The sequence below is a fragment of the Macaca mulatta genome, chromosome 4, assembly GCF_049350105.2.
Source record: "Macaca mulatta isolate MMU2019108-1 chromosome 4, T2T-MMU8v2.0, whole genome shotgun sequence".
Classification (NCBI taxonomy): Eukaryota; Metazoa; Chordata; class Mammalia; order Primates; family Cercopithecidae; genus Macaca; species Macaca mulatta.
The window spans coordinates 68,692,786-68,713,896 of record NC_133409.1 but is presented as its reverse complement, the minus strand read 5'-3'; the positions used below and the strand labels follow the sequence as shown (position 1 = coordinate 68,713,896).

Below are 21,111 nucleotides of genomic sequence, written 5' to 3'. Positions count from 1 at the left end.
GGACGGAGGGCACGTCACCGGCCTGGGCGGGGCACCCAACAACCAATCGGCTTGGGGTTCTCTTTGCAACTCAACCGCGGATCTCTGCTGCGACAGCGATTCCGGTGCCTTCCGCTGCAGATCCCCCATGGCAGAGGCCGCCAACCCCACGTTCCTTCTGTGCCTCCCGCTTCTGTTCCTGCTGTCCGGCTGGTTCGGGGCAGGGAGGGCCGGTGAGTTCAGGGATGGAGCCTAAGCGGGACGGGGGCCAAACCTGGAGGACTGTGGACTATACCGGGTTTCAGAGGAGGGGAAGGCTTCTGGAAGGACTGGCGCGATCTCCCAGGACTGCGTGCCCCCTCAGTTCCCCTGCCAGGCTCCTTTCCTCCGGTCCTCTTTCTGTGGCTACTGCTTGCCCCACAGGCCAGGAGGGGGGCGGGGGGTCAAAGAAGGCAGACAAGGAACCGCAGGAGGGTGGAGGGACCAAAGGGCTTGCCGAGCCCAAGGTGGGGCGGGGATCCCTGGTGCAGACTCGCAGCCCCACTCACCCTCGGGAAGGAGAAACCAGAGCTCCCGGAACCCGAGCTGTGGTCAGGACAGAGGTGAAGGGGGTTCCACAGGGACGCGATGACTGACACCCCCACCAGCCACAGGCTTGCTCTGTTCTCACCCGCTCTCCACCACACAAACCCTCCAGCACCCCCAGGGCTCCTTGCCTTGGAACTTCCCTGCCCTGGAACTTCCCTCTGAGCTTTGCTGCAGACACTCACCCGCACCCAGGGGCTCACCAGACACTTCCCACCGCTCCCCTCAGCGTTCACTTACACTACCCAGGTCACATTCATTCACTACCCATCTCAGCCCAGCCCTGTCACCCCACAGGCCTCCCTCACCTCCCCATCCATGAAGGGGCCCTTAGCACCTCCCCAACCAACTAGCACCCTCTACCCTTCTCCCCAGCAAACACTCCCCACGCTTTCCACAGAACTTAGTGCAGGTGGGATGGGTAGGACCATTTCCCCCAGGATGACCCTGGGAGCGCCCGTGAGTAGAGGCGCTCACTACTTCCCTTGGGTCCCAGATCCGCCTGTTCTTCCTACTGGGGAGCAAACGTCATACAGAATAGTCACTATGCAGACAGGAGTCAGCAAACCCTTTCTAGAAAGGAAAGGCTGAAGGCACTTTGGTCCTTGCTGGCCGTGGGTTCTCTGTGTCAAGTCCTGTCCCTTTGTGGAGCAGCAGCAGGAAATGGCAACCTGTTAATAAAAGGGAGACCAGATGTGAACACCATCCTAGGTTGCTGACCCCAGATGAGGGTACATGCTGTGTCCTGGCAATTGCTGCCCCATCCCCTAGGGTGTCATCTCCAAGTGGTGTAAGTTGAAGAGTCACAGGTGTGTCCGACCCTGCCTGTGGCTTCTGGGTGGTGTGGATGTGATGGATGTAAGTGGAGGTTCTATGATTCAGGGTGTACTGCCCCCATCCTTTGCTGCTGGGGGGCATCAGTCATCCCCCAGGACCTTCAGGGACCCTCCCTGAAGCCTCAGGTGTGAGCTGAGGGTGAGGGGGTGCAGGCATGGGGTGTCCTGGGGATCAGGACCAACTGCTTGTGCAGCTTCTTGGTTCCCTGTGGCCCTGCTCCAGCCCATCCCAGGAGACCCACCTGCGTCTTCTCACTGCCGGGCCTACCTTCCTAATGGGCAGCTCTGAGGCTACCTGGTGACTGCCCTCCCATTGCTGGAGGCTATCTCCACCAGGGCCTAGAACCACACCTGGAGCCACTTTAAATGAGCCTTGCTTCTGAGCACTAGGGGACCCTGTTGTGATTCTGTGGTTGGGAATTGCCATGAAATCCACATAGCACCTTTTCCAACCACACATGTCTCTGGGATCTTAGGGACTGCAGGGTCAAATAGCCGTAGTGGCAGGTCCAGCCACACCCCTCGTTCACAGAGTGTGTATGGCTGCATTACGAGCTACAAGAGCAGAGTTGAGTAGTGACAGGGGAGGTCATATGACCAGCACAACCTCTAATAGTTACTACATTAGCTATAAACACTGTCCATTCCCGGTACGAATCCAGGAAATGTGAAATTACCATCAAGTGGGTCCATGAACCCAGCACATCCCTCTAAGCTGGACCTGACACAGGTGTCCATCCATTACTTTGCCCCATTGCACCTCATGAGTAACAGGGAAGCAAGTTAATGCTTCAGATCCCTGGGAGGGGGTCGGATCACACACTATGTTCACTAGGAGTATCTGGGTATTTGCTGTTTCATGGTGTACAGTTACCAGAGTGAATGCCCATCTGGTTCTGTGGGGGAGTCTTAAGCAGTCATTGCACTTGCTGTGGGGTCAAAGAGGCCCACCAGGGGCTCTGGGCTCTCCTTCTAGTAATGGACTTGATCTGAGATGTGGCTCAGTTCTCAAAGCTGGGCAAAGGAGCTCGGTTATTTCCTGGGGTGACAACTTTCAGCCTCCAGGTCATCCATCCTTGCGTTTTGTCTTTGTTTGTTGTAGTTATTTAAATCTAGCAGTATCCAGGTTGAGTTTCCATCTCTTTTGGATCTTGGACCACTTCATTCTATGAGCCATGGGCATAGCTTTCTATGGCTGAAGTCCCCAGCTGGCATTGTGACTTCTCTAATTATTTCCATCATTGCACCCTCCTTCCTCTTGACAGTTGATGGCCTCCACTTGAGATCTGTTATTTGAGGATTTTCCATCCCCATTACTACTGGAAGCCTATTTCAGGAAGAGCATCTCCTACCCCCAACCTTGGCCTTCAGCAACAGGCATCCCTGAGCTTCTTGACAATCGGCTGCCTTTTCCCAGGGCCTTCTTATATGCTGGGTAAACAGGAGTCCTCCAGGCATCCCTTGAGCCAGAGGGTGGCCACTGTTCTGAATGTTCATACTGCAGCCACTCTAGCGTCTGCACTTCTCTGAGCATTTTGTTCTTTCCTCTACAACCTGCCATGTAAGAGATGGGCTTTCTGTTTCGTGCACTGTGGGTCATTCCTTTTTCCAAGGTTCCAAGGGCAACCTAGTAGCAGCTGAAAAGCATATTCCAGGAACTTAGCATGTCTTCTTTCCCATAATAAATAAACTCATCCTTACCCAATTTAGACTACATTGTACCCACTACCCCATGCTGCAAAATCCTCAGGGTGCTCTCCTGCCTCTTGCAGTCCACCTGGGCTGCTGCTGAAGATCCTGCCATCTAGGTCCTTTCACCTGTAGCAGGCCTGCCACCTCCCTGGCAGGGTGCTGTGCTGACAGATGTGAGTATAGGTCTGGGCAGAGTGGGGAGATGGACATGTTGGCGACCCATGGTTCCTCCACAGGCAGAGACCACCATCGAGGAAGAGAAATCCATCTCTGCCAGCCCAGCCCTTCAGGAAACCCTCTTGCTGTCACAGTGTTTGGGGTCTTTCCCCCACTTCAAAATTCTCCGGTATTTTGGGTTTTTTTCCATAGACACTCACTCTTTCTGGTATAACTTCACCATCATTCGTTTGCCCAGACATGGACAACAGTGGTGTGAGGTCCAAGGCCAGGTGGATCAGAAGAATTTCCTCTCCTATGACTGTGGCAGTGACAAGGTCTTATCTATGCATCACCTAGAAGAGCAGCTGGATGCCACAGATGCCTGGGGAAAACAATTGGAAATGTTGAGAGAAGTGGGACAGAGGCTCAGACTGGAACTGGCTGACACTGAGCTGGAGGATTTCACACCCAGCGGTGAGTGGTGGAGACCAAGGACAGAAGGGAGCAGAGTGTGGGCTCAGGGGCTGCACTTTGTGTGGGGAGAATAAATTAGACATGGGACCTCCATGAAGCCCAGCAGCAAGGGCAGGACTTGGAGGAGGCAACAGGACCAGATGAGAAGGGTCTCAGCATAGGAGGATGTAGGATAGGGAAGAGAATATGTAAAGACCAGAGCTGATCTCTTTCTGATTGGGGCAGGACCCCTCACGCTGCAGGCCAGGATGTCTTATGAGTGTGAAATTGATGGACGCATCCATGGATCTTGGCAGTTCGGCTTTGACGGACAGAAGTTCCTCCTCCTTGACTCAAACAACAGAAAATGGACAGTGGTTCAGGCTGGAGCTAGGCGGATGAAAGAGAAGTGGGAGGACAGTGGACTAACCATGTTCTTTCAGGTGTTCTCAATGGGAGACTGCAAGAGCTGGCTTAGGGACTTCCTGATGCACAGGAAGAAGAGGCTGGAACCCACAGGTAACTGACAGGGGAGCACTGGGAGCACGATGGAGATGCCATCAAGTTACACCCTTGTCTGTGAGTCTGAGTATGGTGGGTGTGGGTGTATGGGTGTGAGTGGGTGTGAGTCTATGCATGTGTGAGTGTGAGTGTGTGTGTGAGTGAGTGTAAGAACATGAACCCCTCATGGGGGGCTCCTCCTGGGGATGCCTTGGCTCTCCCATCCTCCTCTTCTCTCTCCCTCCTGACTCCTCTTCCTCACTGCACTTGCTTTTGCTCCACTTACTGTGGATTTATCACCAACCTCGAAACTGTGGGCGTCATTGTGTTTCTAGACCTTTCTCTTTAGATTTCCCTCCACCTAGAATTACTTTTCCTTTCCTCTCCTTTGGTCTCTTTCTGGAAATCCATCAAAACCACCTCGAATGCCAGCCCCGAGACTCTCCCCTCCCCAGCCCTGGGACATCACCTCCTCTTCTGCCAGAGCAGGAGGGTGGGCTGTGCTGTCACCTTGCTTCCCTCAGCAGCTATGTGAGCTCCCTGAGGACGGGGACACCCCCTCTCCTTTCCTACCCCCAGGACCTGTCACAGTGGCTGCCCCACAGCAGGGGAGACAAATCCTCTGCCTTCCAGGATGACCTGGGGCAGCAGGAGCTGAAGAGGTGTCTCCTCAGATTTGGGGCGTGGACAAGAGTTGTCACTCCAGTGTTTCCATTTCAGAACCACTCACTATGGCCCCACGCACAGCCCTAACCAAAGCCATGTCCACCAACCTCAGTCTCTGGAGCCTCCTCATCATTCTCTGCTTCATCCTCCCTGGCATCTCAGGAGAGTCCTTTAGAGTGACAGGTACTGTGGGCAAAACTGTGAGGGGAACAAGAGACAGATGGGTGAGGTGGGAGGAAGGGAAAGAGAATTCCCAGAGCCCCACCCCTCCCCATGGCCGGGACCTTCTCATCCTGACATGAGACAGGTCAATAAGACCTGGTGTCACCTGTTGGCAATGACCTGGGCAGCTCAACCTTGAGTTCTGATGGATTCTCACTGTCAGAGGGCAGAGGGAAAGGGAGAGGCTCACACCAAAGCTCAGGGCCTATTGAGCTCGAGAGGGTTTAGCCAATTCAGGCCTGTTTCAGAGCAGGTTTCTATTCAGGAAGGGTAGTGGTGTGTGGCCTGCAGGCAGCAGGAACTCAGGCATGGGCAGTCCGCGCAATAGGAGAGGAATAGCATGGCCGTTTCACCTAGGATGTCAAGGGAAAGGGTGTCCCTGGAGGAGGCTAAGAAGAGAGCCATCTGGAGGAATCCCAGGACAAGGGGGCTGTGAGGGCCTTGGTCCACCCAGTTCCTAAAGCTGCATTCCCAGAGAAAGCACCTTGAGTCCCAATAGTTAGGGTGGAAGATGAAGAGTAGAGCATGTCCAGGATGAGTTTTAGGAAAAGGCCAAGCCCCTTGGACCCATGGGATTCGTGGCCAGGCCCTGAGGTGATGCCCCTGCCATTATGCCTCCTGCACACTCCAGATCCTGAGTCAGCTGATGGCCCTGCCTGGAGCAGAGTGGACTCAGACAGGGAAGCTGAGGTGCTGCTGAAATTCCATGGTCACCACTGAGCTTGGCCAGGAATGAATGGGGCAGGGCAGGGACAGTCCCATTCAGAGCTATGGGTGCAACTCCCAGGGTGAGGAGAGGCTGAGAGAGAAGGGGAAAGAAGAAAGTTTGCCTGCAAGCCCACCCAAGGCCAGGAAACATGCATCCAGATACTTCTGTTTGGACAGGGCTCCTCCAGGTCGTCTACACCCTTCTATGAGAGGGAGGAGCAGTACCTGAGTGAGGGTGCAGACCCCTCATTACCAGCCTCAGTTCTGAGCCTCCCTGGGCTGTAACAGAACCTGGGCTGGCTCTGTGGTGTGGTGAAGGAGGGAGGAGGTTGGGACAGGCTGCACAGCCAGGGGTAGGGTTGGAGGGAGAAACATATTCCATATTTGGAGGAGAGGCTCCGAAATGGGGAGGGTCTGGGAGGGATCACCCAGGAGAACAGATCCAGGTTTTTCTCAGCCACTTAAACCAACACTTCATCTTTTGTCAAGGTGAAAGATGATATCAAGAACCCCCTATTAGTCTGGTCTGGTTCCTGCTCTCCCTTTAGGGAGGCCAGCTGTCTACTCACCACTGTGCCTTTCTGAAAAGCAGGAGTTCAAGCCTTAGCAAGTCCACAGTGTTGCAGGAAGTCAGGGATCACGAATGGAGGGACAGGCTGGAGCTGTGGCAGAGGAACATAAGTTGTGAAGATTTCATGGATATTTATCACTTCCCTAATAATACTCTTATAATTTCTTACCCCCGTCTTACTTGAATCTCTTAATCCTGTTAGCTTCATAAGCTGAGGATGTACATCACCTCAGGATCCCGTGATGATTGTGTTAACTGAACAAATTGATTGTAAAACATGTGTGTTTGAACAATATGAAATCTGTGCCCCTTGAAAATGAACAGAACAACAGTGATTTTAGGGAACAAGGGAAGATAACCATAAGATCTGAGTGCCTGTGGGGTTGGGAAAAAAGAGCCATATTTTTCTTCCTGCAGAGAGCCTATAAATGGACGTGCAAGTAGGAGAGATATTCCTAAGTTCTTTTCATAGCAAGGAATATAATATTAAGCCCCTAGGAAAAGAATTGAATTCCTGGGGGGAGGTCTATAAATGGCTGCTCTGGGAGTGTCTGTCTTATATGGTTGAGATAAGGACTGAAATATGCCCTGGTCTCCTGCAGTACCCTCAGGCTTATTAGGGTGGGGGGAAAATCCCACCCTGGTGAATTTGGGTGAATTTGAGGTCAGACCAATTCTCTGCTCTTGAACTCTGTTTTCTGTTGTTGAAGATGTTTATAAAGACAATACTTGCACAGCTGAACATAGACCCTTATCAGTAATTCTAATTTTGCCCTTTGCCTTGTGATCTTTGCTTTGCCCTTTGCCTTGTGATCTTTATTCCCCTTTGAAGCATGTGATCTTTGTGACCTACTCCCTGTTCGTACATCTACTCCCCTTGTGAAGTCCTTAATAAAAACCTGCTGGTTTTGCTGCTTAGGTGGGCATCACAGACCTTCCGACATGTGATGTCACCCCCAGCAGCACAGTTGTAAATTCCTCTCTTTGTACTCTTTCTCTTTATTTCTCAGACCGGCCGACACTTAGGGAAAATAGAAAGAACATATGTTGAAATATTGAGGATGGGTTCCCCCAATACCACAGGCCCCCAGCAGATGATGAGGACATTGTAGACTCAACATCTCATGCCACTCATTTCCTTTGATGATGATCCTAGCAGCCATTTTTCTTAACATCTTCTGTCACTTTCTCTCAGTGGTAATGAAAGGAATTTCTGCACAAGTTTTAACTGAACAAGAAATCCCAGCAAAAAGAGTTCTTTCTGCTTCTTTGATTGTGGAAAACACACTTCTCCAAAGCATGACCTTATACTTCCAAGCAGTATTGCTAGTAAAATAGCATGCTGGACTTCAGATCTCAGGGATCTTTCCCATGCACTGACCAAGAATTGTTTTAATCCTTTTTACTGTTATGCTTTTTTACAGTTTCTCATTCTGTCAACCATATTGGAGTGAAGTGGCATAATCATCACTCACTGTAATCTCCAACTCCTGGGCTCAAGTGATCCTCTAGACTCAACCTCTAGAATAGCTGCAAGTACACGCACATGCCACCATGCCTGGCAAATTGTTTGATTTTTAGGTAGAGAGTGGGTCTTCCTATGTTGCCCTGTATAGAGAATTAATGGGATTTCATCCTTCCGACATGTTATATTTAATAATAAAACTAGGGATGCTGCTAGATATCTTTTGGAGACAGAGACTTTAAAGATCACTCTTAATTTACAAGCAGCCTGGCTGTCAGTCTTCACCACTGTCCTGATGTCCCGGGACGGCAGGTATTCCTGCCTTTATCCCTGCTTCCAGAATGTGATGCTTTCTGGTTTGTCCCCAGCCCACTCCACGCCTGGCAGTGGCTTTTCTCATCATTCTTCAGCCCTGACCATGCTCACTTCTAGTGAAAGAAATCCTCACTACAGATACATCTCTATTTGTAAATGTTATTCTATTCCCCCATAGACAAAAGATCAGAAGCAGAATATATAAAGAACTACTAGAAATTAATAAAATCACCTAATTCTTCAGGAAATGCTGTGAGCAATTCAGAGATCCTAAAGAAACCTGTGAAAGCTTTCATAGCTCTGATACAATCAAGAAAACAATGGTCTACCCCTGTATACTCATCTTACCAACAAATTTTTTTAATCTGTCTCTACCAATTGGTGGACAGGAAATGGAATATCAGAGACTTCTTACATTGTGGGTAAGAGGCCAGACTGAATCACTTTTTTGATGTCTACTCAGGTAGTATCCAGGAGAGTAGACGCTGTGCTTATCCCACTAACCAGCAATCCCAGAGTCAGTTCTGGGCTCCAGACATGTTCCAGAGAACATGGAGATACTAGGATGCTGACTGTGCTGTCCTTTGTCGTAGCGAAAAATTAGCAATGAAATATTCAAGTATAGTACAGAATGCTTTTCAATGTTGATGAAAGATTCCTGTTTCGCTCTACATCAGACTAGAAAATCCAAACTAGCAAAAATGAAACAATTCAAATGCTGGATGAAAATGTTAAACTTTTCCAACATGTTAGTGAGCATTTGTGATTTACACACAATAAAAATAACCACATCAATCCAGATCACTTTCCATATTTCCAAAACTATACAGATCAATCAGTGGGACAAATACAACACCATAGTGTAGATATTTAGGAAAATAAGGGGGTAGGAAATGCCCGCATCCATCAGCTCCCTGGTGATGAAAGACATTCTTAGAACAATTGCTGAACCCAGAGTGGCGTCTTAGCATGAGATGGTCGCAATGTCTGCAGTGAAATCTAATTTGGAGTTTGCACAGGGGTTATCTGGAGAGTGTCCTGGTTTGCAAGGAAACCATAGTAAAGTATGGGGCATGAGGTGGCATCTTTAAGATGGGGTGTCAGTGTGACAGCTCACTCTCAAGTAGTGCAGGAAGAGAAGTTCTCCGTAATGTGCTTGCGACCACTCTGTTCATTCTATTGTTTCATTTTTTTTTTACTAGTTGAAAATAGAAATTGAAGAAAAACTTACTTTTCAGAAATTGATGTGAAGGAGTGAATACCTCCATAAATGCAGCAGATCTCCTCCTCCTCCTGCAAAGCCAGGGCCTCCTGGTATTTTCCTCTTAACCCTCAGCCTCAGGCAGCTTCTCCTGCCCCCTTATCCCCTGAAGGCAACCCCCAGGCCCCTCTAGAGACTGAAGCAGCTCAAGCCCAGGGTCCCTTCATCACTTTCTAAATACATGGCCTGATCCAGATGAGACTCAGATCTGTGAAGTGTTGGATTTCCATGGGCACAGGAGCTGAGGGAGGGTTCTCCTTCCATATAGGGCTCACTTTACAACACAGCCATCAATGGTCGCCCAGGTCTGAGTCGGTGGCTGCACCCTTTCTCCATTCAGCTCATCCCTGTGGTCACTTCATCCACCCACAACTGAGGAACCCCCAGCACATCCTCGTCTCAGTAACCATGGAGGCATCTGGAACCATGGGCAGAAGTAAGAGGGAGGTGGGGGGCCCAGTGGCCCCTGGCTGCTGTGGAGGGTATAGCCTGGGGTGAGGACTGAGCAGAGACCATGAGTCCCACTCTGCCCCCAGCCACTCAGCTCTTTCCTCATTAAATGAAAAAAAATAGGCACAGACCTCCCACTCCACACAGTCTTCATGTGGGGAGAAACTGCACCTGGTGACCTTCAATCCCCAGGGCCCTGAGGCTGAGGGAAAAGATGGGAGGCCTGGGGCAAGCCCAGGGCCTTTCTCTGCTTCAGGACAGGGGCATGGGATGGCAGCCACCTCTGTAACTGAGCAGGGACACGGCAGCCTAGAAGATTCTGGCCTGATGCAGTAGAGGCTCTGTCCAGGAGAGGCCACACAGAGGGTTGTCTGGAGGACAACAGACACGGAGTTAGGCAGTTCTCAGACTTGGGAGGGGTAGAGTTTGGCGGATCCCAGGATCTCTGTGTGAGAAGAGCCACCCATGCACAGGGCTGGGGACAGGATCCCGGGTTAGTCCTGGGAGGAGGCCACTGGGAAAGCCCTGGCAGCCTCCAGTGGCTTGAGGCTGGGTAACCTGGGTCAGTGACTGGGTGAACAGGAGGAAGGCAGAATGCTGGCAGGACAGTCCTGGGCAGGACAGCCAGGTAACAGGAGGAGGGGCCTCTGTGCACACCTGGGCCCACCTGCCTCACTCCTGCTGTAGGCTCCTGGCCACCAGACTCAGGTCCACCCAAGCTGGGAATAGCAGCAGCCCAAAAGTGCTAATGGCTGTGATCTAGCAATCATGCACCTCCTCCAGCAACCAGGGGGACACAGGACACACTTATCAGGAATCCAGAGTGTTTTCTAGACTCACAGAGGATGGTTTTTCTCTTCTTCATCAGGTGTACCTGACATGATTTAAGTGGTGGTTGGAGGCTGAGCATGCAACTGAATGAATGAGACACTTGCAGGAGGGAATGGGGCTCAAAGGAAAACTCAGGTACAGAAGGGGAGCTGGAGTGGCTCCTGGAACTGATACATGAATTCAGTCAAGTTTCAGGATACAAAATCAATGTACGCAATCAGTAGCATTCTTATACTCCAACAACATTCTAGCTGAGAATGAAAGCAAGAACACAATCACATTTACAACAGCCACAAAGAAAATGAAGTACCTAGTAGTTCATTGACCTGAAGGGATGAAAGATCTTTATAGGAGAACTACAAAACACTGCTAAAAAGAATAAGACAAAACACAAATGAATGGAAAAAATATTTCATGCACATGGGTTGGAAGAATCAATATAGCTAAAATGGCCATACTTCCCAAAACAACTTATAGATGCAAAGGTATCTCTATCAAAATACCAATATTGTTTTTCACAGAATTAAAACAATCCATTCTAAAACTTATTTGGAACTAAAAGGAAAAAACAAAGTTCAAGCTGTTGAAACAATACTAAGCAAAAAGGAAAAAGCCAGAGGCATCACATTGCCGGACTTCAAACTATATTATAATGCTACAGTGACGAACACAGACCAACGCTGGCACAAAAATAGACGCTTAGAGCAGTGGAACAAAATAGACAGCCCAGAAATCAACCTGCACCCCTACCGCCATCTAATCTTCAACAGAAATGAGCAATGGGGGAAAGATCCCCTATTCGAAAAATAGTGCTGGGATATCTGGCCAGTCATATGCAGAAGAATGAAACTGAACCCCTACCTCTCACCATATATGTAAAATAACTCGATATGGATGAAAGATTTAAATATAAGTATTAAAACTGTAAAAATCTTGGAACATAATCTAAGAAATACAAATGTGGACATAGGGCCTGGCAAAGATTTCATGGAGAAGACACTAAAAACAATTGTACCAAAAACAAAAATTGACAAATGAGATCTCATTAAAAGAGCTTCTGCACAGCAAAAGAAACTAGGAACACAGTAAACAGCCTGTAGAATGGGGGAAACTATTTGCAAACTCTGCATCTGATGAAGGTCTAATATCCAGAATCTATAAGGAATTTAAACAATTTGACAAGCAAGAACAAAAAATCCAATTAAAAATGTGCAAAGACATGAACAGACACTTCAAAAGGAGACATACAAGTGGCCAAGAAACATGACAAAATGCTCAATATCACTATTCATGAGATAAGTGCAAATCAAAACCACAATGAGTTACCATCTCTTACCAGTCAGAGTCGGAGATGGTGGTGAGGCTGCAGAGAAAAGGAAACAGACACTGTTGGTGGGAAAGCAAACGTGTTCAGCTGCTATGGAAAGCAGTTTGGAGATTCCTCCAAGAACTTAAAATAGAACTACCATTCAATCCCACAATCCCACTGCTGGGGATATACCCAAAGGAAAAGAATTCATTTTATCCAAAAGACACCTGCACCAGTATGTCTATTACAGTGCTATTTTCACTAGCAAGGACACAGAATCAATCTAAGTACCCAACAACACTGAATTGAATGAAAAAAACAAATGTGGTACATAGACACCATGGAAATCTATGTAGCTACGAAACACAGCAAAGTCACGTCCTTTTCAGCAACATGGATGGAACTAGAGGCTATTATCCTAAGCAACCTAAGGCAAGAACAGAAAACCACATACTGCATGTTCCCATTTGAAAGTGGCAGCTAAACATTGAATTCACATGAACCACAGATGCTGGAAATTACTAAACGGGGGAGAGAAGAGGGGCACCTGAGCTGAAAAACGAGCTGTGGGGCACCATGCTCACTGTTTGGGTGATGGGATCACTGGGACACAAAGCCTCAGCCTCCCAAAATCTACCCATGTAACAAACCTGTATGTGTACCCTTTAATGTATAATATAGGTTGAAATTAAAGATGAATAAATAAAAACGACATAAGGTCAAAAACCTGGAGTTAACTGACCGGAGTGAGAGGATTCTGCACTAAGAACCCTAACCCAGCTCAAAAAAATAAACTCTAATCATTTAAAATAATCGTAAGTTGTATGATGATAATTGTATAAGAATTATACATGGAAGTGCCAAAACCCTAAAATTAACACTGTATAATGGAATTACAGATGATTTCCATCTTGTTCTTTATACCCTTCTTTTCTTTCCATTTACACGTGACATTTTTTGTTTATCCTCAGGAAATCCTTGCTGTCAGCCTTCTCTTTCTGCACCCACCCCCTCCTGTTCCACTGTCCACCTTAGCCTTTCCTCTGGCCTAGGACTGTGGCTTCCTTGGCACTGAAGGCACAAGAGCTGCATTCAGCCTCGGGAGAGAGGAGGATGCAGGGCCGGTTGTGGAGGTGCTCTCGGCATTGCAGAGGAACCTAAGAGCTCAGGCCCTCTATCACAGACGGCTGCATTTCTCCACCAGGTTAGCTACAACCAAGCCAACCTTGCCCCTTCCTCATTGTTTTTTTTTTTCTAATTCTTACCAAGTACATACATGAAAATTTTTATTCTTCCTCCTACCATTTCTTTCTATGTGTGGTCTGCACAATATATCCTGATTTATAGTGCCCAGAAAACACTGGACTCACCATGTCAGTGACAGCTGCAAGGCCACAGTCTCCACTCGCTGGAGGGGCACCCTGGGCTTGGAGCCCCTCAAAAGCCCCAGCCTCAGAGAACTCTCTTTGGCCTGTCTGGGACTCACTGGAAAAGCCCCATTCCTTGGGTTTGTCATTGTTTGACCCGCTGAGGTCTCTCTCTAGGGGAAAAGCCAGAGCCTCAGAGCACTGGCTAGAAGCAATCATTGAAACTGTACATCCTCACCGTTTGCATGTGGGGCAAACAAGTGGCTACTGGGGGAGATTGAGAGAAAGATTTGGGGAATTAGATGAGCATAGCGGCTGGCATGTGCCCAGGAAGCACCTGAGAAGGCCACATCTCTGACCTTTGGCTGACCTGGAGGTTCTGTGCAGGCAGGAAGTAGAGCTGCAGTGGTGACATCAGCTGCCCGCCTGAGTGTGGCAGGGGTAGGAGTACACCACACACACAAAGCCCTCCACACCAGGGAGTGTCACTCAGTGTCACTCCGAGGGGATGACAGTCAAGAGGAGACTGTGGGGAGAAAGCTATCCAGCTTCCTCATTTCCATGGAGACAATACTCAGCTGAGGTGGTACTGGTGACTGAATGTCTATGTCCCCCCAAACCTAATCCCCGACATGTGCTAGGAGGGGGAGGCTTTGATAGGTCATTAGGTTACCAGAGAAAAGCCCTAAAGAATGGGGTTGGAGGGCCAGGCACAGTGGCTCACACCTGTAATCCCAGCACTTTAGGAGGTTGAGGTGGTCAGATCACTTGAGTTCAGGAGTTCAAGACCAGCCTGACCAACATGGTGAAACCCCGTTTCTGCTAAAAACTAGCCGTGTGTGGTGGCAGGAGCTTGTAATCCCACCTACCCGGGAGGCCAAGGCAGGAGTAGGGTTTGAACCCGGGAGGCAGAGGTTGCAGTGAGCCAAGACTGCACCATTGCATTCCAGCCTGCGGAAGGAAGGAAAGAAGGGAGGGAGGGATGAAGGGAGGAAGGAAAAAGGAAAGGAAGGGAAGGAAGGGAAAGAAAGAAAAAAGAAAGCATGGACGTAAATCTGTATGACTTTGGGTCTGGCTAAGGCTACTTAAGCACTGTATGCCAAAGCACTATTTTTTCTTTTTTCTGTTTCTTGTTTGTTTGTTTGTTTGTTTTGGAGCTGGAGTCTCGCTCCATCGCCCAGGCTGCACTGCAGTGATGCGATCTCAGCTAACTGCAACCTCCACCTGCCAGGATCAAGTGATTCTCCTGCCTCAGCCTTCGGAGTAGCTGGGACTACAGGCACACACTACTACGCCCGGCTAATTTTTTGTATATTTAGTAGAGACGGGGTTTCACCGTGTTGCCCAGGCTGGTGTCAAACTCCTGAGTTCAGGTGATCCACCCATCTTGGCCTCCTGAAGTGTTGGGATTACAGGCGTGAACCACCGCGCCCGGCCCCTGCCAAAGAACTATTGACAAAAGAAAAATAGTTTGATTTGATTTATTCCAAAGGTAAAACCTCTGTGCTTCGAAAAGAATGCCATTTAGAAAGTGAAAAGACAACTTACAGCTTGGAGAAAATATGTGCAAATTATATATCTGGTAAGGGACTGGTATCCCGAATATATAAAGCACTCTTACAACTCAATATTGTAAAGAGAAAAAATGCAATATAAATATGTGGAAAGGTTTTGAATGAACATTTCTCCGGCGAAGTATACATTGGTCACTAAGCCCATGAAAAGAGGCTCAACATCCATAGCCGTCAGGGAAATGCAAATCACAGCCACAAGAAGATGCCACCTCACACCCAGAAGGAAGGTTGTCATCATAATCACAGGGAGGACATGGAGAGACTGGATCCTTCACTCCTTCCAGGTGTAGAGTGCAGAGAGATGGAGTCCAGATTGAGCGTGGGCGAGAGTGTGGCCTGCAGGACTGTGATGCTGACCGCAACCCGCTCCAGGCCCTGTCCCTCCTGCTGGGACTGCGGCGGCGGCGGCCGAACGCCCCCTGCGGGGCATCCGGCAGGCGGAACCTAGCCTGAGCTCTGGCGCAGCGGGCGCCGCTGGAGGGCCAAGAACCCGGAGGGACGGGGCGGGACGGAACTGAAACCCTCGGAAGGAACTTTGACAAAAGGTTTTTGCGGTTGAAATCCACAAAAGCCTTTAATATCCTCCCTGAGGCGAGCAAGAGGCAAAAATGACTTTAGAGGGACTCCGACCTGATTTCACCACCCACAGACACACAAAAATGAACAACACAGCAAAAGTACAAAACTCAATCCCTGCTTTTTGTGAAACACGCATTTAAGAAAATAAAGAAGCAGCGCTCGAGTGGGAGGAAATATTGCAAAACAATGAAGTGAAATGATCTCCTGGGAAGGATGGGAAGCAGGAGACAGGCGGAGTGAAACGTCAGGGCGTTTCTCCCCGCTTCGGCTCCACCCGGGTGACCAAAGCCCTGGACGGCTCAGCGGGAGGCGCCCACATTTCCTCCGCGGTGAACAGCGGTGTCGTCTGCATTCCGTCGCCAAGTCCTGATCCCAAAGACGCTGGCTGAGGGCCCCACGTTCATTCATTGCATCCTGGCTCTGCTTCTGCTGCGGGACTGTTCCTGGACCCCGAGGGCCAGTGAGTTCCAGGAATGGGTCGAAGCAAGAGGAGAGGGCGTCCGGGAGGAGGAATTATCTGACCGCGCCATGCCCTTCTCCATTCCCCGGGCAAGGCTCCTTCTGGCTCTGTCGCGTCCCTAGAGTTGCTTCTCCCCGCCCGTAAAAACACAGTAGCAGAAATGAGGCCAGAAAGGAACGACAGTAAAACAGCTGGTTTTCTGGAAGAAATGCCAAGATTCTTGGTCTCACGACCAAGGAAATCAAGGACGGGGACGCACATCCACGGAGTGAGATTGGAGCAGGAGTTGTGTAGGCGAAAGGAAAGAAAGCTCTCTGTCACAGAGAGGAGTCCCGAATGGGTTGCCAGGTTGTAAAAATGTCAGGGTTTTTATAAATGGGCTAGTGAGGAGTGGGTGTCTTATCTCCATAGGGCGCGAAGAATCGGTTAGGACTAGGTGTGCCATGTGCATACGGCAGAGTCTCTAGCAGCCCCCACCCCATTCGTTGATCATACAGGCCAACTCTTAGTTTGTGCTGCTCTGTGCTAAGTACCCGCCTGTGATAAAAGCGGATGCAGAGTTTCTGTGCCTGTTCCCAGGCACCTTCTTGCAGCTGCAGGCATCCCTACCTCATGCACGCTTCCGGCTTCCCTATCTCAGTGTGCCTAAAGAAATGGACAGGGGCCAGGCGAGGTGGTTCACGTCTGTAATTCCAGCACTTTGGGAGGCCGAGGCGGGTGGATCACCTGAGGTGAGGAGTTCGAGATCAGCCTGGTCAACATGGCGAAACCCCGTCTCTACTAAAAATAACAAAAAGGCGTGGTGGCGGGCGCCTGTAATCCCAGCTACTTAGGACGCTGAGGCAGGAGAATCGCTTGAACCCGGGTGGCGGAGGCTGCAGTGAGCCGAGATCGCGCCATTGCACTTCAGCCTGGGCGACAAGAGCGAAACTCGGGGGGGACAAAAAAAAAAAAAAAAAAGACAGAAAGAAGGAAGGCAGGAAGGAAGGAAGAAAGAAAGGAGAAAGAAATGGACAGGAATGTGCTCATTGAGACCCACTGTTTTTGCGGGGGCCCACTCTATGTATGTGAAGGTTGGTCATTACCCAGCAAGCTCCTCCTTCCGTGCCCGAGTCGCTGATCTGCGTTTTATAGCCTGATCTTCTAGGCTCTCTTTGTAAGAAGAGAAGTGACTTCTTTGAAGTGCTTGAGGTTAGAAAGGGAGCGATTTCTGAGCTTCTTTTTGTTAAAAGGAAGTTTTTTTTGCCTGGGACTCTCTTTACCCTATCTACCTAAATGAGTTCTTTCTATCTCCTATAACAGAGGTTGGGAGGGAGGAGGATTAGAGGGGACGAGCGGGCGTGGCGAGACTCTCTGGTGAGGCTGGCACCTCCACTGCACCCTGGGGCGGAAGGAGCCTGAGCTACCAGGACACAGACATGGTCAGGACCAGAAGTGAGGCAGGGGATCTTGCAGAAATGCAAGCATAGACATCCCAGACAAACACAGATGCTCTTTTCTCACTGGCTCTCCACCACACAAACCCTCCAGCATCCCCAAGGCTCCCTGTCCTTCAACTTCCCCCTGCACTTTGCTGCACTTGCTCACAACCAGGGTCTCAGCAGACACTTCCCTCCCAATCCCCTCACCTTAACTCCAACTTTTGAGAATGCAAACGACATCATTTAAGAGCTATTAATGCACAAATTAAACCGATGGGTGCAATAAAAACTCATTACCCTTCAGACAAAATTTTACAATTTTATAAAGTTCACCCCTTTATCCTCCTTCCAGGTGGCCAGACTTATTTTACTGATGGCTCTTCCAAAGGCTGAGCAGCTATTTATGGACCTAAGCATACTCAAACAATAGAAACCGCTAGAGTTGCAGCTCAATGCTCAGAATTCATGGCAGTTATTCAGGTTTTACAGCTCACCGCTTCAACTCCTATTAATATTGTCTGTGATTCAGCTTATGTTGTAAATGTAGCCAGTCACATTGAGAATGCCACTGTTGAAAGCACCCTAGACCCAGAACTGTTTAACTTGTTTTTAAGGCTTCAGCATGCTGTTCACTCTCATGCTGCTCCTTTCCATATTTTTCATATTCACTGTCACACACAATTTTCTGGGACTCTATCTCTAGGTAATGAGAGACCAGATGCATTGATTAGCTCTATACTTCAACAAGCTCAAGCTTCTCATGCATTACTGCATCAAAACACTTCTGCCCTTACTTGTATGTTTCATCTGCCTCACAGCCAGGCTGGAGCTATAGTGCAAGCCTGCCTCACTTGTCAACATGCCCCTGCTGTTATACCTGTGGAAAGATGTAATCCACGAGGCTTAGCTCCAAATGAAATCTAGCAAATAAATGTTACACACATAGCAACCTTTGGAAAACTTAGTTATGTTCATGTGAAAATAGACACTTACTCTCATATGATACATGCCACATGCCAAAGGAAAGAGGTGGCCATATCTGACAACACTGTTTGTCATCAGTTGCCCATATGGAGGTCCCTAAACAAATAAAAACTGACAATGGACGTACTTATGTTAGTGATACTTTTCAACATTTTTTAGTTATGGGCAATCACTCATATAAACAGGAATACCTTATAATCCTAAAGGAAAAGGCATCATAGAGCAAGCACATCAAACATTACAACGTATGTTAAATAAACAGAAAGGGGCAGTAGGAGACCAGCTGTTACCTCAAACAAAACTACATTTAGCTTTATTTACTTTACATTTTTTAACTCCTGGTACAGATAATAAGACTCTGGCAGAATGACCTTGGCAAATGTTAGAGGGAAAAAAGAAAGTTTACCCAAAGGTATTATGGAAATACTCAGAGGAAGAACAATGAAAAGGCCCAGTGGATTTACTGACATGGGGATGAGGGTATGCTTGTGTTTCATAGATCAAACAAAACCACACGGGAAACTGAGAAACTACTGGAGCATCAGAGTCAGGCCAAAACTCCTGACTCCATGTTTATGGCCATGCTAGCAGTAATATCCTGTGCGGTATGTTTTCCCTGTGCAGAGGTGAAGACTTATTAGGCATGTATGTTCCCAACCCCCCAGTAGTACGACCTGTACTGTGGAGTGACATTCATCCGGACCTATATCATGATCAAGGAGCATGGGCACCAGGACCCTAACACAGAGCGATTAGACTCTCAGAACAATGGTATTAATTACACCGCTCCGTTGGAAGGACTTCCTATATGCATCACCTAGAATACATCACTCAACCGCAGTTGTCTTACAATTCAATCCCAGGCATAGTTGAGTTACCACGAAAAAGGTATGTACCTATTGGGCCTTAGCTCTATTAATATTACTGGTGTAGCTACTAATCACTCCTGGCCCAATCGCCCAAATTGTATTAATCATACAGAGTGGGCTCCCTCTAATAATTCTAACCCTCCTCCTTGGACCCAGTGTCTTGGCTCCCTAGCTAGACAACAGTCCATGCCAATAGGAGACATTATTGACTGGGGTCCCCGTGGTTATTTTGTTGGGGGAGATGAGCATCAAACCTCATGACATGAACTTTGCTGGCACTAGTGGCAAAACTCTGACATCTCTTTGCCCCATCGCATTGGGAGTCAATCCCAATCTGCCCCACAAATTGCTCGGTACGGTACAGGCTTTAGCCCACCTTTACCTCAATGGCATTATCAAGGAAAAAGAGGTCCAATTCAGAAATCGATTTGGAAAGCAGCACTCCCATTTTGGATGGCAGCATTTAAGTTGAAGCATTATTCAGTAATAGTGACAGAGCTAAACGCAGTTTTAATGTTACTCTTGTAGAAAATATTACCAATTTACAATTTGTGTTTTTAATCCCTATGTTTTTCTAGTAGCAAAAGAGGACCAACTCCAGATGGATGATGCCCAGTTGACTTGTGATTCCTGTCAACTGTATCATTGCCTTAATACTAGCACCATACAAACACACAGTATATCTACCCTAATAATTCTAGGTCACATTCCTGGCTTATGAATTCCTGTAATTTTGTCTGAGCCTTGAGCGGCCACTCCCACTTTAGGTCTTATAAAACTCCTTTTTTCTCAGTTTACTCATCATGCTCGTAGAACCTTGGGCGTGATAATTTTTGCTATAGTCTCCTTAGTTACATTAATAACCTCTGTTGTGGTGTCTTCAGTAGCAAGGCACAATCTCCATTCAAACAGCTCAATATGTAGAAAACTGGACACGTACAGCCGACCAGGCATGGCTATTTCAAAATAAAATTAACACTGAGATACAAACAGAAGTGGCAATGTTAAAGACTACTGTTCTGTGGCTAAGAGAACAAGTACAAACTTTGTAGTTACAGCAGCAACTGCATTGTTGTTTTAACCATACCCATATTTGTGTATTTGAAATATAATCAAAGTGAATATCCATGGAGCCTTGTAAAAGCCCATTTACAGGAAGCTTTAACATCCAATGTTGCTTTTGATATTAATGATTTACAAAGTAAAATCCTTAACCTAAATAAGCAGACTCAAGCGTTTCAGCCCTCTTTAGAAACTTGGGCAGAATTTCAGCAAGGTTTGGAGAGCCTTAACCCTTGGACCTACTTCAAACTGCACCTCAATGTCTTTTTTTTTTTTAATATATAACTATTGGATTAATGTTATTATGTTTCTGTTTTCTGTTCATAGTCTGCAAAATCAGCTGGACCACCAAACAGCAATTGAGAGCTACACAACCTGTGATTACCTTTATCCAATTATGCATAAACGAAAAGGGGGAGATGTTGCAGACCCAAGAAAAAATGGGGGTCGTGACCAACTCAGTACACCACTGGAGGCTATATGAGTAAACGGAAAACTGTTCTCGTAAAAGCAGAATGTTGGAAAGCTGACAAACTGCATCTGCTGCCAGAAGGATTACGGAGGGTGCTCACTCGCCGCAGTGCAGTGTTCCTCGTGACTATCTGTAGAAACATCTGAAGCCTGTTGTACAAAGAAAACAATTTTGTATACCTGTGATAAATCAAACAGCTGACCAACTGTTACCTCTCCCTCCCTGCTCTTTCTACCTAATAAAAGTGAAGGGCTGTAAAAGCTCAGGGCCCTTGTTCACTAGAGGCAAAGAGCCTGCGACCCCTTCTTCAAAACGTATCT

General features: G+C 48.0%; 1 protein-coding gene across 12 annotated transcripts; it reads left to right on the top strand.

Moving 5' to 3' along the window:
* Positions 1-59: 59 nt before the first annotated feature.
* LOC694525 (UL16-binding protein 3) lies at positions 60-21,108 on the top strand. Of its 12 annotated transcripts, none has more exons than XR_013416244.1 (7): positions 248-3,725; positions 3,951-4,223; positions 4,926-5,054; positions 7,797-7,908; positions 9,355-9,466; positions 9,754-9,849; positions 10,732-12,816. XR_013416244.1 is itself a non-coding variant. In XM_077999533.1 (5 exons), the coding sequence occupies exons 1-5, from the start codon at positions 128-130 to the stop codon at positions 20,805-20,807; spliced, it is 765 nt and encodes a 254-aa protein (XP_077855659.1). In that variant the 5' UTR covers positions 60-127; the 3' UTR covers positions 20,808-21,108. The 12 variants fall into 12 exon arrangements, 5 of the variants coding, with proteins under 5 accessions (XP_077855659.1, XP_077855657.1, XP_077855656.1 ...); XR_013416243.1 differs by having other exon boundaries at positions 9,682-9,849; XR_013416247.1 differs by lacking the exon at positions 7,797-7,908.
* Positions 21,109-21,111: the final 3 nt, after the last annotated feature.

Excerpts from the sequence above, each read along its gene's own strand:
- LOC694525 (XM_077999530.1), top strand. The coding sequence starts at position 3,314 with ATGGTTCCTCCACAGGCAGAGACCACCATCGAGGAAGAGAAATCCATC. Across the intron at positions 3,726-3,950 it reads GGAGGATTTCACACCCAGCG|GACCCCTCACGCTGCAGGCC; the intron begins GTGAGTGGTGGA and ends TGATTGGGGCAG. Across the intron at positions 5,055-20,646 it reads AGAGTCCTTTAGAGTGACAG|TCTGCAAAATCAGCTGGACC; the intron begins GTACTGTGGGCA and ends TTCTGTTCATAG.